Source organism: Pteronotus mesoamericanus, unplaced genomic scaffold (genome assembly GCF_021234165.1).
Source record: "Pteronotus mesoamericanus isolate MK-2021 breed Mesoamerican mustached bat unplaced genomic scaffold, CSHL_Meso_final contig_22, whole genome shotgun sequence".
Taxonomy (NCBI): Eukaryota; Metazoa; Chordata; class Mammalia; order Chiroptera; family Mormoopidae; genus Pteronotus; species Pteronotus mesoamericanus.
The window spans coordinates 900,660-914,825 of NW_026555090.1; the positions used below are offsets into that span (position 1 = coordinate 900,660).

The 14,166-nt window shown below is 45.6% G+C and overlaps 1 protein-coding gene across 1 annotated transcript in view; it reads right to left on the reverse strand.

The window, feature by feature from the left end:
* Positions 1–7,913: 7,913 nt before the first annotated feature.
* The window catches only part of COPS3 (COP9 signalosome subunit 3), a 28,369-nt gene continuing 22,116 nt past the window's right edge, over positions 7,914–14,166 (reverse strand). Inside the window, exons 10-12 of the mRNA XM_054571119.1 lie at positions 9,407–9,520; positions 8,528–8,608; positions 7,914–8,205 (exon numbers count right to left, since the gene is read on the reverse strand). Of these exons, the coding sequence (XP_054427094.1) occupies positions 8,152–8,205; positions 8,528–8,608; positions 9,407–9,520 (249 nt within the window). The 3' untranslated portion in view covers positions 7,914–8,151. The remainder of the gene's footprint in view (positions 8,206–8,527; positions 8,609–9,406; positions 9,521–14,166) is intronic.

Below are 14,166 nucleotides of genomic sequence, written 5' to 3' on the forward strand. Positions count from 1 at the left end.
AGGGAAAATATAGTATCCTAGGACGCCCGAAAGAAACAGAACGTCTCAGCGTTAAAACAAGCACTGTAATTTAAAAGTTGATTTTTAAGCCGTTGGTGTTTACTAAATGGCCGACGAGCCCGTCCTCGGTGGAACGTGCGAGCAGGCGGCGCAGAGGCGGACGTCACGGGACAGGGCGTGTGATTCCTGGTGGGCGGTTCCTGGGCGCTGGAGGTGGGGCGGGGTCGGGGTGAGCAGGGCTGCAGTGCGCGTGTGCATGACTCAGTCCTCCTCCGTCGTCTGCCCACTCGCCCGGGAGGTGCTGCGGAGTTCTTGAAATACACTAATCGATTACTAAGTAATACTTTTTAAAACCTCGGCACCTGTTAATCTGTCTGCCTAAGAGTTAATATTACAGCCATCTGTGCACGATGTTCTCTGGCTCCTTGGAGTTAGACTCCGACCCGCAGAAAGGGGGCTCGCCCGAGGCGGTGCCGCCAAGGGTCCTGTCGCAGCCAAAGGCCTTGCTCCGCTCTGCGCTCTTAACCCGGAGCCAGGCGCCCCGGCTGGACAGGGTGCCTAGAGCGTGGTGGTTCTGAAGCGTTGGGAAAGAACATCAACCATGCTGAAGTAGAAGTGGGTGTCTCCTGTGTTGTTTAAATCGCCGAGGTCACTTTCTCTTTGAATTTCCGTGTTATGATGAAGAGAAGGCATGAGAAAAGAACGAAATTGCGATTTGTTTTCGGCCTTCTTTCACTGGTGTGATAAAAGATTAAGGAGCAGGGATGGAATTAGCTTAGGCATTGCCTTTATGGGTTTAATTACTCTTACCAATCCCAATTCCTCTTGATAACAGACAGCACAAACTTCATACAGGGGTGGGCAAAAGTAGGTTAATAATAAATAATACAAAATTAATAAATCATGATAGAAGAATAAACTTTGTTCCCCTACTCACAGTTGTAAACCTCATAGACACAACAGTGCAGAGATGACCTGAGGGAAAGGCTGGGGGAGGCAGAGGAGGGTAAAGGGGGTAAAGCGTGACAGAAGGAGCCTGCACTTGGGGTGGCGAACACACAACACAACATAGAGATGTGTCATAGAATTGTACACTCGAAACCTATATAATTTCATTAACCGATGTTACCCCAAGAAATTCAATAAAGAAAAAATAAGAGAGAAAGACAAATACCATATGATTTTATGTTTACTCCAGAGAACTCAAAAAAAGCCAGAATCATCTTTTTGAGGGCTGGCTCCTCGTGGCACAGGCTTCCTTCACTAGGTGAGTGTTCTGGAAACCCGTCTGTGTCCGTGCACCCGCTGACATTGTTGTGAGAGGCTGCATCAGCTTCAGGGAATTGTTTTGAAGACTCAACACATTTGCCCATTTCATGATGGTGATTTACAAATGCACCTGCCCACAGAGCGTTCAGCCTTCAGCACTTTCTGACCAAAAATGGCATGACCCCTGGGCCCTACTCTCCCTATTCGTCCAGTCTCGCCCTGAGACTGTTTTGTTTCCCCAGATGAAACAAGTCCTCAAAGGGAAACGTTCTGCTGATGTGGAAAGGTGAAACAGAAATGTGGCAGAAGCACTAAAAGGCATCAAAACCAATGTGTTCAAAAACTCTTGAGCACTGGAAAAGAAGTCTCAACAGGTGCACTGCATCAAGTGAAGAGTATTTTGACGGTGACTGAAGCTTATTAAACGTGAAAGGATACATACACAATTTCATATAAGTTCCACTTCTGGCAGTGCTCCCTTGTATATGTACTCTGAAAATCACCATAAATGAACACAGAAACAGTCACAAATACAGAGAACATTTTGATGGTTGCCAGATGGAAGGTGGGCTGGGGAGATGAGTGAAAGGGGAAGGGTTTAACATGTGCACATTGCCAGTTACAAAGTCAGTCACGGAGATGTAAAGTGTAGCGTAGAAAATACAGTCAATAATACTGGGTGGAGCCAAGTAGGTTCATAGTTGAGAGTACACGAAATTGTTTCTTGTATTATTATTGTAGTATTTTCCATACAAACAACTGTAAACTTAATTTTGCCCCACCCTGTATTGTAATAACTATGGTTTCAGATGGGTACTAGACATACTGGGTGATAATTTTGTAAGTTATATAAATATCTAATCAGTATGTTATAGACCTAAAACTAACAATATTGTATGTCCACTGTCACTGAAAAAAATTTTAAACTCTTTTAAAACCGAATAAAAGATTCCTTGATGCTTTTCTGCCTTCCTGCTGCTAAAGCAAGAGGCGCGATCGCGTGGGTACAGACAGCTGTGCGTCCGGGCCGAGGGGCGCTTCACGGGCGCCTGCTGCCAAGACCATAGGTCAATGCCAAGTCATGTCGAGTCTCCTTGAGCAATTTCTTGCAGAGGTTTTTAGATTTGCCCCAATCAATATATGGTCTCATGTAGCTACAGAATACAATTTGGCTTTCTCTTTGAGTCAAAAATCACCATGTCACTGAATCAGTCTGAAGTTTCAGGAACAGGAGGTTATGTTTCATTTGTAAGCAGTTGGATCTAATATTTTTAATCACCTTGTTATTTTAAGGGTGCTATAGTAGACTCTGTGTTATGAAAATAATTAGCTTACACTTTCCTTTCTTCCAACAACCAAGGCAGCGCCCTGCGCCCGCAGAGGTGTCTGCCAGCGTGCGTCTGCCCGGCTGCGGGAGGGCGGCTCACAGAGGGCCGCGCTCAGTAGGGGCCTGCGCGCCCTCTAAGTCAATGTGCAGTTTTAGGTTGTTAGACAATCGACTCTGCATAAAAAGTGTCCATCCAGTTGCAGGCAAGAGCTATTAGTGGTAGTCCAATATTTTCCTTTAAAAAAGCATGCTAGTGTTAATTCAGCATTTCTTAACATAGCAATTTTAGAAAGCTTTTAAAAATTAGCCCCTCCTTATTAGAATTCAACCGATTAGGATTTTTGTCTTTTAATGTAATACTAGCTGCTTTTAAATTACCAAACAGCTCATTATGAATCCAGGCTTATTAAATGCCTTTTATAATCAGAAAAGTTCTCTGGTCTCAACTGTTGATTTTAGGACAGGAGGCAGATAGGAGTTTATCTTTATTTGCGATCATTAGGTAATTCAGCTGCCTAAAAGAGGTGGCCCACCCACCTAGTTTTCCTACTCAGAAATACCATAGCTGATTTTCCTGGTCATTTATTTTCTCTGGGCCCTTTGCAAGTGCTCAGACTTCGGTGCAGAAGTTTTCTTGCACCGATTGGCTACCATTTCAATTTTCAACCCAATCAACTTAGAGCTTACACACCCCAGGAAGGAGCGTGGGGAGACGCGGGCGAAGGGAGCCCTCAGAGAAAACCACCGCTCACGACGGCTCCCCAAGGCGAAGGTGGCGGCATCAGGGACCAGGAGGCGCCTCCCGTCGGGCCTGAGCGCTTTCACACAGGGTGGCCACGTGACACAGTCGCAGCCTATGGGATGTAAGCAAGCACAAGTCTGCAGCGCACTCCTGGGGACCTTTGGGAATACAGGCACTGACCCATCCTACTTCGTGGGCCTTCTTTTGGATTACAACGTAGATGAGACACCTGGACGTGCAAACACCATCTTGACACCATGAATGAGATGTAGGAAGTGAAAGTGAGTATTCTACAGACGATGAAGCGGCCAGGGTAAAAGACCTGGAGGCTCCGGTCCTGCCTGCCTCCCCCGCCACTTGTAATGAGAGATAAACAAACGGCTCATTGTTTAAAAAAATTACAAACCTCAAAGTGAATCTTTGAAAAGTGACTAATGAATACCACTTGTCAACTGGCATAGAAAGAGAAGGGAATTGAACAAGGTAGGTCCACCAGTGAACACCAATAATAGTTCAGCATACCTGAAAACCTGACTTAACTTGCCCTTCTGCCAAATTATTTGCTAGAAAAGTAAAAGTGCTTGACCCTCTTAACTAAGGCTAGTTGGTATCTTTCACAGTGTAAAAAATTACGTAAACAGAGCCACTTTCAAAAGGAACTGGAGCTGCCACGCCGAGGAGCTGCCCTGCATGTCTTCTGCCTGAAACAGTGGAAGGCTGAAATAGGGCAAAGTAACCTTTGGATGGGGCCTAAGCAACACGGGGCCCCCAAGAACTGTGTGCAAGGCTAGCAAGAAAGCAGATATTAGGACTGCAGGACTGACGGCTGTGAGACTGGAAACTAAAAATCTCCAGCACGAGCATCGCCGGTCAGCTTATCTGCACCAAGAGAGCTGTCTTCCTTCCGCTGACATCGTTCCCTTTCCCTCCCTCACGCATATCCCTTGTCTTTGGCTCCTCATGAGAACATTGTTTGGGATTCTGCCTGAATCAGTGCTTCCTGAACAGCTATTCTTTTTTGATGTCAAATAAGTGCGTATTGCCTCACCTTGGCCTTCTGTATTTAGTTTAACAAAAAGTACAGTCAGGTGTCAGGACTCATCGGCTTCAGAGCTCGTCAAACCCTGTACTCGTGGCAGTTTGACGAGAAAAAAATGTTTCAGCACTTGGCGTGTGCTCAGGACTCACTGTACTTGCTAGAGCTTGTATGAGTCTCGACGCTGCCCCGCAAGAGAAAGTGCTTCATCGCTCAGTACTCGCGAGTTCCAGCGCTCCTCACGAGTTCCAAAATGAATTAACGAGTACCAAAGCACCACTGTACAGTTCTATTACTTAGCTTGGTTTGGGATTTTGATTTACTAAACAAAGTGTCATCCATACATGGCAGAAAAATCCCTGTATTTTATTGTCCATTCTGTGGCTCAGAAAATATAGCCACTTCAAAAACATGCAACCAGGTGTTTCTTTAAAGAATACTTTACACCAGTATATCCCAAACTGGAACTCTTTCAGACTAAGCCTATGCATTTAAGAACATATATTAAAAGTTCATCATTGTCCCTTCTGGCAGTTCACTTGATACCAATTTGAATAGAAACATACAAAATGCAAGTACAGTTATCCCTACTTTTTGAAAGTTTGCATGATGCCACTCGGCTTTTAAAAAAGACTTACATTAGTACATTTTCACAAACTGAAAGAACTGTAGAGGATTTTCACTCTTTTGAAAACAGGGGAATAGCCAAAGTAGTGTCCAGCATTTGTTTGGCAGCAAGTCACCGTACAGGCCGCCCACTGCGCTCTTCTCAGCCTGTGTGCCTATCGTCTCTTTCGTACTTGAAATATGTTAGGGTTATTTTGTGTTTGGCTTTTTCTTTTTTTTAGCTATGTATTTTTTTAAAAGACTTTATTTATCTATTTCTAGAGAGAGGGGGAGGGAGGAAGAGAGGGAGAGAAACATCAATGTGTGGTCGCCTCTCGCGCGCCCCCACCAGGGTCTCAGTTCACAACCCGGGCACGTGCCCTGACAGGGAATCAAACCAGTGACCTTTCGGTTCACAGGCCGGCTCTCAGTCCACTGGGCCACACCAGCCAGGCCTCTACGTCTGTGTTATCTTAAGTTTTATGTGTTGTTTGGTATACTTTGGTAGGTTATTTTGGGGATTTGGAAACACTAAAAATTTTTTCCATATAAATTAATGGTGACTGCTCCTTTGCGTCATGTCATTTCAGTCCATGGAAGATCTCATAGTGACGCTCTGCTTTTGGATAGCGGGGGAAAGCTGCATTGAGTTCTGAGGGCAACTATTCTCGTTCATTCAGAGTATTTATTAACATTGGAGATCACCGTGAAAAGACAAACTTGAGAAGTCCTCAGAGAATGTTGGGCCCATTAATGAACAACGTCCTTGGGCCTCAGAAACTGCCCTCATTCCCTCAGGGCAAACTCTTCTGGCACCACCGAAATGCTACAGGTATTCCTAAGTCAATGTGTTTGCAGAGCGATTTGCTGCTGAGAATTAACTCAAAAAAACAAGCTTAGGCTGTCTTAACTAGCCACACAAGCAGATCCAGCAAGCAGGTTCCGCAGCGCAGATTCTGGTAACTATTCCGAACACGAGCGAGGTGGAGCCAGACGGCGCGCTTTTCAGGGGCAGCACGTGTGAAGTCTTATATCCCGAGTAACCAACGGGCCACACATCTCCTGAACCCCCTGATTTTCAAAAGTAACTCCTGTCAGAAGACAAACTGCTCCAATTTCTTTTATAGAAATGATTTACTAGATTCATGAACCAGGTATTCGAGAGGAAAAAAGTTGGGGACCAAAGGGAAAAGACTGCGAGTAACAGAACTGAGAAGGTGGAGGTGGCGTCCCAGGGACCTGGGCCCCCGACCTGCGTGCCAGGGGGCGCGCAGAGCCTCTGGGAGTGTGGGAAGCAACCCGGGCCGCTGCCGCTCCGGCGCCTGTTCCACAGGAAACCAGAGGCAGGGGGCCTGTCCCTTTTTCTTCCCTAGCTCTCGTCTCTGCCTCCTCCCAGCAAAAGGGGAAAACGGTCTGCAGGGTTCTAGCCCCAGAATCAGAAATTTCAAGGGGGTATAGAGCAGAGATGTCACAACCAGCGGTCCCCCTCCATTGACACAGGAAGGGCGAAGAGGCTTGGTCTGCAAACAGGAGGCGGGGAGGCCCTAAACCCTGCTGTCCTTCTGAGCAGTTTCAGAATAATGGGGGAGGGGGGGGCTGATGAATCCTTTTGAAAAAATACTATGTATCCACTTCATTAGAAGCCCACAAGGGAACTACTCTTTACTTAGTCACTACTGGCAGGATTTTCAAACACATCTAAGGCAATTTTAATTCAGATCCAGGTAAATCAGCTGTCCAATTTGCTTTTAAAAAGCCAGTCTGTAATTCACTACACTGATACTAGGAAGATTTCCATTAATATTTTCTTTTTCCTGAGGACAGGCGTGTGTAGGTGTCCGTGGAAACGATGCTGCGCACAGGCAGTACCAGTTTGAGCTGCAGAGCTGAGTTTAGATGAGGGGCCAAACCCAGCCCTCCACCCCCTTTCACGTAAGTCTCCCTGGAACACTGCACTCATCACTGAATTCCATTCCCACCGTCTGCGGCAGCAGAGCAGGACAGTCACAACGGACCACATACCCCCAAGCCTCTATCAGGGTTTTTTTATGTGACTCAAGAGGCTTGAGTTTCCTTTCGTAAATAATGAAAATGTGATTGACTACACAAGTTGACATATTTAACAAAGTGAGTGTTACTAGTGAGAGGTTTTTTTTGTTTTTGTTTTTTAATCCTCACCCACCAGCAATCTTACTGATTTTAGAAAGAGGGGAAGGGAAGGGGAGGAGGGGAGGGAGGGAGAGAGGGAGCCACACCGATGGTGGACAAGAGCATCAATTGGTCGCTCCTGCCACACCTGACTGGAGACCGAACATGCAATGTAGGCGCGTGCCCTGATTGGGGATCAAACCCACCACCTTTTGGTTGCGGATGACACTCCAACTGAGCCGCACCAGCCGGGGCAAGAGAGAAACGTTTCTTAAGGATCAAATTCTAGTGTAACCTAACCACACTTTTCAAAGTCTCCATCCCATTCGGGGGCTAAACAGGTAAACCTTAGACGCATCCGAGTTCTACGGAGGGGCCGTGAACATAAAGTGCAGCTGCGCGGCTGAACTGAAAATGCGCGTAGAATAGAGAGGAAGCCGGCACCTGCCGCGTAAGCAGGCCGCTCCCAAGGCTGCAGCGCGGGGGGCCCACGCCAAAGGCTGGGAGTGCGCCAGTGTCTAACTCACAATTCGCACTGTCACTAAAATGCATTTAATTCTAATCATAAAAAATTAGCTTCTGCTTTATGGACTCTCCTAATGTTTTTTTAAACTTTATTTTTAAGGGAACTGATGTCAACTTTAGATCCAAATCTTCCAAAAGTTTTTAAAAATCTAACTATTTCCGTTCAAAATGTTTTTCAAAAAACTTTTCAGATGGAAAAAAAAGTGATAAAGAAGACACATCAATGTTTGAGTAATTTAAAACAAAAAGGTAGATTTAATGCAGTAACAACATTAATCTGAGGATAAATAAATCCACAACAGACTTTAAAGGTTGATATTTTCTTTCCTTCGCAGAGAGAATGGTTTTCTGAAAGCACAGAGGACTGAAGGAGCCAACACAAAATGTAATTTCCTAACGTCCCGGCGAAACAGGCCTGGTCCTCCCTGCGGCCCTCCTAACACTTGCTACTGGCCACGGTGCGCGCTTGTCTCGTTTCAATCAGGGTGGCCATTCGTTTCAAGAGTAACTGGATGGTTTGTTTCCAGAATCGTCTTCTTGTGATCCCATGCTCTGTACAGGGAGAGAGGAGGCACTGTGTTTCCGCCTGCCCTGGCCAGGCGAGCGCACCTGGGGCCGCCCCGAGGCCCGCCCCCGTGTGTGCACAGAGCACCGCCCTGGGGCTCCGCGAGAGGGAGCAACGCCCGGCCCCCCACGCCCTCTGAGTGACATCCAGTCTGCAGGCTGGACACGCTCTCCCCAGTCTTTCTGTGAACTTGGTGATAACGGTTCTCAAAACTTCCGGCAACTGAATGTGCACTCTGAAATCGAGTCCACATTCCTCCTCCTCCACCCAGCCCGCTTCTCGTTAAGGAGGGGACCCCAGCTCAATCACCTTTTGCACAAACTGGGGGTTCACGGTGATCTCCTGGTCCATGGCTTTCAGCCGCTCATCCAGCTCTATGCACTTCAGCATCTGTGTGACAGACACGTTTAGGGTGGGTGGCAAGTGGGTTTAGGTTCACGGCCCCTTGACCTGAACCCCTGGGGCTACACTGGTTTTGGAGTCAGAATTTTTGAATACAGGAATCTGACACGGTCCAAGTACTGTGTATTGCCTAACATCCTGGCAGGATCTAGGGTAGCACCCCATAATCAAATACATTATCATTTGCAATGAAACCTAAAAACATTCACACTAAGCAGGACAAATAAAGACTATAAATCATTTCAGATGACACCCTCAAGTGAGTTAAAGAAAACACTTGCAGTCTTCAGGGTCCCCCTGATTTTCAACTGCAAAGGGGACTGTGGAAGCACACTATGCATGCCTTCCGTGTTCTGGGCGCTTGGTCCCCCAAGCAGAGGTCAGAAACGGGACCGCCCGCACAACCCCAACGCCCGCCCAAGGCCCCGGGTGGCCTCCAGAGCCGCAAGGCCGCAGAAGGTGCAGGGACGCGGCTCCGAGGCCCGTGGCTGCCGCCCGGTCAGGGGGCAGGGGACGGCTTTCCTCTTTTACCCTGGTCTTGACGCAGTGTTTTCTGACCGCCCGGCCTGGAACTCTGAGTGCACTTCACCACAGAGCCGAGGCAGACTACGCTATAGGTGGCAGCTGGGTGCGGATGAAATTGTATTAATTATAAGATGTTCCTAGAAACTAGTTGAGAACTACCTGTATTTAAAACTAAAATTATCCTGGAGCAAAGGAACAGTATTTAGAATACAACATCTCAAACATCAATTAAAAAAATCAAAACCTGGCGCTCACACTTACCTCCTGATCGATGTTGTGAAGCATGGCCGGGTTGTTGTATTTTTCAGGGTTGTCATGGAAACTGACCATGCCATCCTTCTGGTTAATGCTTGCAAAAATCTCACCATCTTCTATCTGTAACAACAACAATAAAAAAATCAGGAAAACAGATCAGACCTGAACATATGTGAATTCACAGCGATTCAATATGATGAGGGGAAAGCACAAAAACTATAAAAACATAAATTTGTATGTGTATTTTTAGGCACCAACTGTTCAACAGGTATTTACTGAATACCTAGTACGGTCTAGACACCACTAGAGATGCTATGGAGTGTAAAACCAAGATACTCATAAAAACCCGTGCCCTTAATTTTTTAATTCCTATTTTATTTTACATGTGAGGTAAAAGTCACATAATATAAATTAACTATTTTTAAAAAGAATTTTTATTCTTGTTCAACTCCAGTTGTCCCCTAAATTAACCATTTTAAACTGAACAATTCAGCGGCACTCAGTCCACCTGCAGGGTGCGACCGCCACTTCGCTCCAGCTCCGGACCTGCCCATCATCCTGGGGACAGCCCCGCCCCCCGGGAGGCAGCCCGTCACTCCCCGTCCTCCGCCCTCTCAGCCCCTGGCAACCACAGTCCACTGCCTGCTCTGTGGATCTGCCTCTTCTGGACATTCCTATAAATGGAATCATACGATACGTGTCTTTTGTGTCTTGTTTCCCTCAACACAATGCTTTCAAACTGCCCCTGCATCTTTAAACATTAATTTTATTATATATAATTACATCGCCTTTGCGTTTTAAAAACTGAAATGCTAACACATTTTTGTTTCACCTCAGTAGAAATTAGTTTCTGGTCCTTCAAGAAAACTTTTCTGCCAATGCTGATTCCAAGGTATTTTCAAGGTCTACGTTCTTTCTTTGCATCAATGACTGGGGGTTTATTTGATTGGTCCAAATCCTGTCCATGGAGTTAAAAAGTGAGAAGCCAATAAAAAGTTGCCAACATGTACTGTTATTCCCAACGAACTGCTCTGCAGGGCGAGAACAATGAGCCCGTCGGTCACTGAGCTCCCTGAGCTGGCCTCCTGTCTCTAGCCTTGGAAGGGAGAGATGTGGTTTGATGATACAGCAGCCAGCCCAACCACGTCAGAGAGCTGCCTCTTTAAAAAGGGAACGGAACAGATCCAAATGGAATGCAAGCCCAGGTCCACTGCAGCAGTGCCTTTTGTGATAACTGGAACTAGAAACAGCCCCATGTCCACCTGATTAGAATGGAACCCTGAAAATGAATGAACTAAAACTACCTATGACATTGTGTATGAATCTCATAATGTTGAGCAAAAAAGCCGTATCTCAAAATGTGTATACTTTATGTTTCATTTTATACTTTAAATAAAGCTCAAAAACAAACACAACTAAGACAGGATGTTAATAGTCAAGGTGGCAACGGCCTTCCCAGCTGGAGCAGGCGGGACGCAGGCGCGCGGTGCCCGGGGGCTGGCAGCGCTCCGACCCACAGCAAGGTGTCGGTGGCACAGCTGTCTGCACTTTGGGAAGATGCAATCAGCTCCCACTCTGGAGTACTCTGCTCTGTGTGGGTTCCACTTCAATAAAGTGTTCACTTGAAAGATACCTAACATATAATCTGAATAGGCCTACACCTATTAAAGAAATTGAACCAATAATTAGTAGCCTTCCAAAACAAAGCACCAGTCCTAGGAAGGCTCACCGGCTCATTCTACCAGACAAGCCAGGAAGCAGCTGTGCCAGCCTCTCAGAGAACAGACGTGGACGGAGCACAGCCCCTCCCAGCCCATGAGGCCAGCATCACCCTGACGCCAGCGCCAGACAGAGACATTACAAGAAAGCTGTACCATCATCTCTCCTAACTATAAAGACAAAAACACTCAACAAAATACAAGCAAATCCAACAATATTTAAACAGAATTATACACCAAAACCAAGTGGGATTTATCCTAGGTGTACAAGGCCAGGCAAACATGTGAGAATCAATTAATGTAGATCATCATGCCAGCTGGCTAAAAAGATCATGATCAAATCAACACACACACAGAAAGCACTTCATAAAATCTGATATCCATTCATGGTAAGAACTCTCAGTAAACCAAGGAGACAGGGAAACTTCCTCAACTTGATGAAGAACATCTACAGAAACCCTAGAGCTAGTATCATACGGTAAGAAACTTGAAGCTTCCTCACAAAGATCAGTAGTAACTAGGCATCACACGGCTCCTTTTCAACACTGTACATGTATCAGTTCCAGCTGATACAATAAGGCACGAAAAGAAAATAAGAGGTATATCGATTGTGAAATAAGAACTATAACTGTCTTTGTTCACAGCTGTGTTTCTATGCAGAAAATCTGAAAGTCCCACCACCACTTAACACTCCTGGATCTAATAAGCAAGTACAGCAAGGCTGTGGGATGCGGGGTTAACCTGCAAAAGTCAACTGCTTTTCTACATACCAGCAATGAACAAGTGTAACTTGAAATTTAAAATACTATTTACATTAGCATCCCTCCCCCTCCCCACAAATGAAATATGTAGGAATAAATCCAACAAAATATCTACAAGATCTATCTGAGGAAAACTACGAAAGTCTGATGAAGAAAATCAAAGAACTAAATACTGAGTTGGCCAAAAAGTTCATTCAGTTTTTTTCTGTACAGTGGCTATTGTAGTGCTTAGTTGTCTTTAACTTCATTTGAAACAATTTTGTTAGATTGTATTGTGACAGCTGTCATATCAGCTAGCAATCATTTTGATAAAACAAACAAAATTGGTGAATTTTTGTGCAGCCATTTTACTATTGAAAATGGAAGATATGCAACATTTTTGACGTATTATGCTTTATTATTTCAAGAAAGGTAAAAGCACAACTGAAACACAAAGAAAGATTTGTGCCGTGTATGGAGAAGGTGCTGTGACTGATTTAATGTGTCAAAAGTGGTTTGCAAAGTTTGTTGCCACTACTGACATGCTGGCCAAATACTTCTTTGCTGTGGGGCTGTCTTGTGCATTGGAAGATGTTGAGCAGCATCCCAGCCTCCACCCCTAGAAGCCAACAGCGGGAGAGAGCCGGCATCCTCAAAATACCCAAATCAATAAGGTTATTGGTGAAAATAAAAATGTGTCTTTTACAGAAAAAACTAAATGGACTTTTTGGCCACCCCAATAAATTGAGAGCTATTTCATGTTCATGGATAGGAAGACAATATTATCAAGATGTCAATTCTTCCCAATTTGATGTATAGATTCAACACAATCTCAGTCAAAATCCCGGCAAGTTATTTTAGACATTGACAAACTGACTCTAAAGCTTCTGTGGAGAGATAAAAGGACACAGAAAAGCCAACAACACTGCAGGAGAAGAACACGCTGGGAGACTGATGCTACCTGGCTGCAAGGCTTACTAGAAAGCTGCAGGAATCAGGACCGTGGGGTACTGCTCTCCTGCCCCCGCAAAAAAGACAAATAGATCAATGGAACAGAATTGAGAGCCTAGAAATAGACCCACACAAATACAGTCAGTGGATCTTTGACAAAGAAACACGGGCCCTACAATGAAGCAAAGACAGTCTTTTCAACAACTGGGGCTCAAACAACTGTCCATGTGCAGACAAAAAGTGAGTCTAGACACAAACCTTCCACTTTTCACAAAAATTACCTCAAATGGATTACAGACCTACATGCACAATGCAAAACCGAGAACTCCTGGAAGAGAGCACAGGAGAAAAGCCAGGCGACCTGTGTGTGGCGAGGCCGCGGCAGACACTCCCACCCGTACGTCTGTGGCGTCTGGCCCGTACGCTTCCCGGGGTTTACTTCAGGGAGTCAGAACTTACGCCCACACAGCCTGCACGTGGACATTTACAGCCGCTTCACTCATAACTGCAAACTTTTGAAAGCAACCAAGATGCCCTTCAACAGGTGAGTGGACAGAGTGTGATAAACCTAGGCAATGGATATAAAAAGAAATGAGCTCTCAAGTCATAAAAAGACAGTGAGGAAACTTCAATGCATATGATGAAGTGAAAGTAGTCAATCTGAAAAGGCTCCATACTGTATGATCCCAATGATAGGACATTACGGAAGAGCAAAACTATGGAGACAGTAAAACGATCAGTGGCTGCCAGGGATGGGACCAACAGGCAGAGCACAGAGGATCTTCACGGCGGCAAAAATACTCTGTACAAGACCATAACGGTGCACACGTGTCATTTGCACAGGGGTGAGCAAAAACAGGTTTACAGTTGTTTGTACGGAAAAAGACATGCAGGCTAAATAAATAGTAATACAAAAATAAACTGTTTCACATACTCAGAGCTCTAAACCCACCTACTTTTGCCCACCTCGGTACATTTGTCCAAACCCACAGAATGTACAAGAGTGAACCCCGCCCTGGCTGGGGCGGGGGTGCCCAGTGGACTGAGCGCCGGCCTGCGAACCGAAGGGCTGCCCAGTTCTGATTCCCCGTCAGGGCTCAGGCCTGGGCTGCGGGCCAGGCCCCCGGGCGGGGGCACTCAAGGGGCAACCAGACACTGATGTTTCCCTCTTTCTCCTTCCTTTCCCTTCTACAAATAAATAAAATCTTAAAAAAAAAAAAGTGACCCCTACTATGAGTAATGACATGTCAGTGTGGGTTCATCAACTGTCACTTATGTGCCACCTTGATGACAATGGGGGAAGCTATGTACATGTGGGCATGGGGATAAATGGAAAATCTCTGCAGCTTCCACTCAA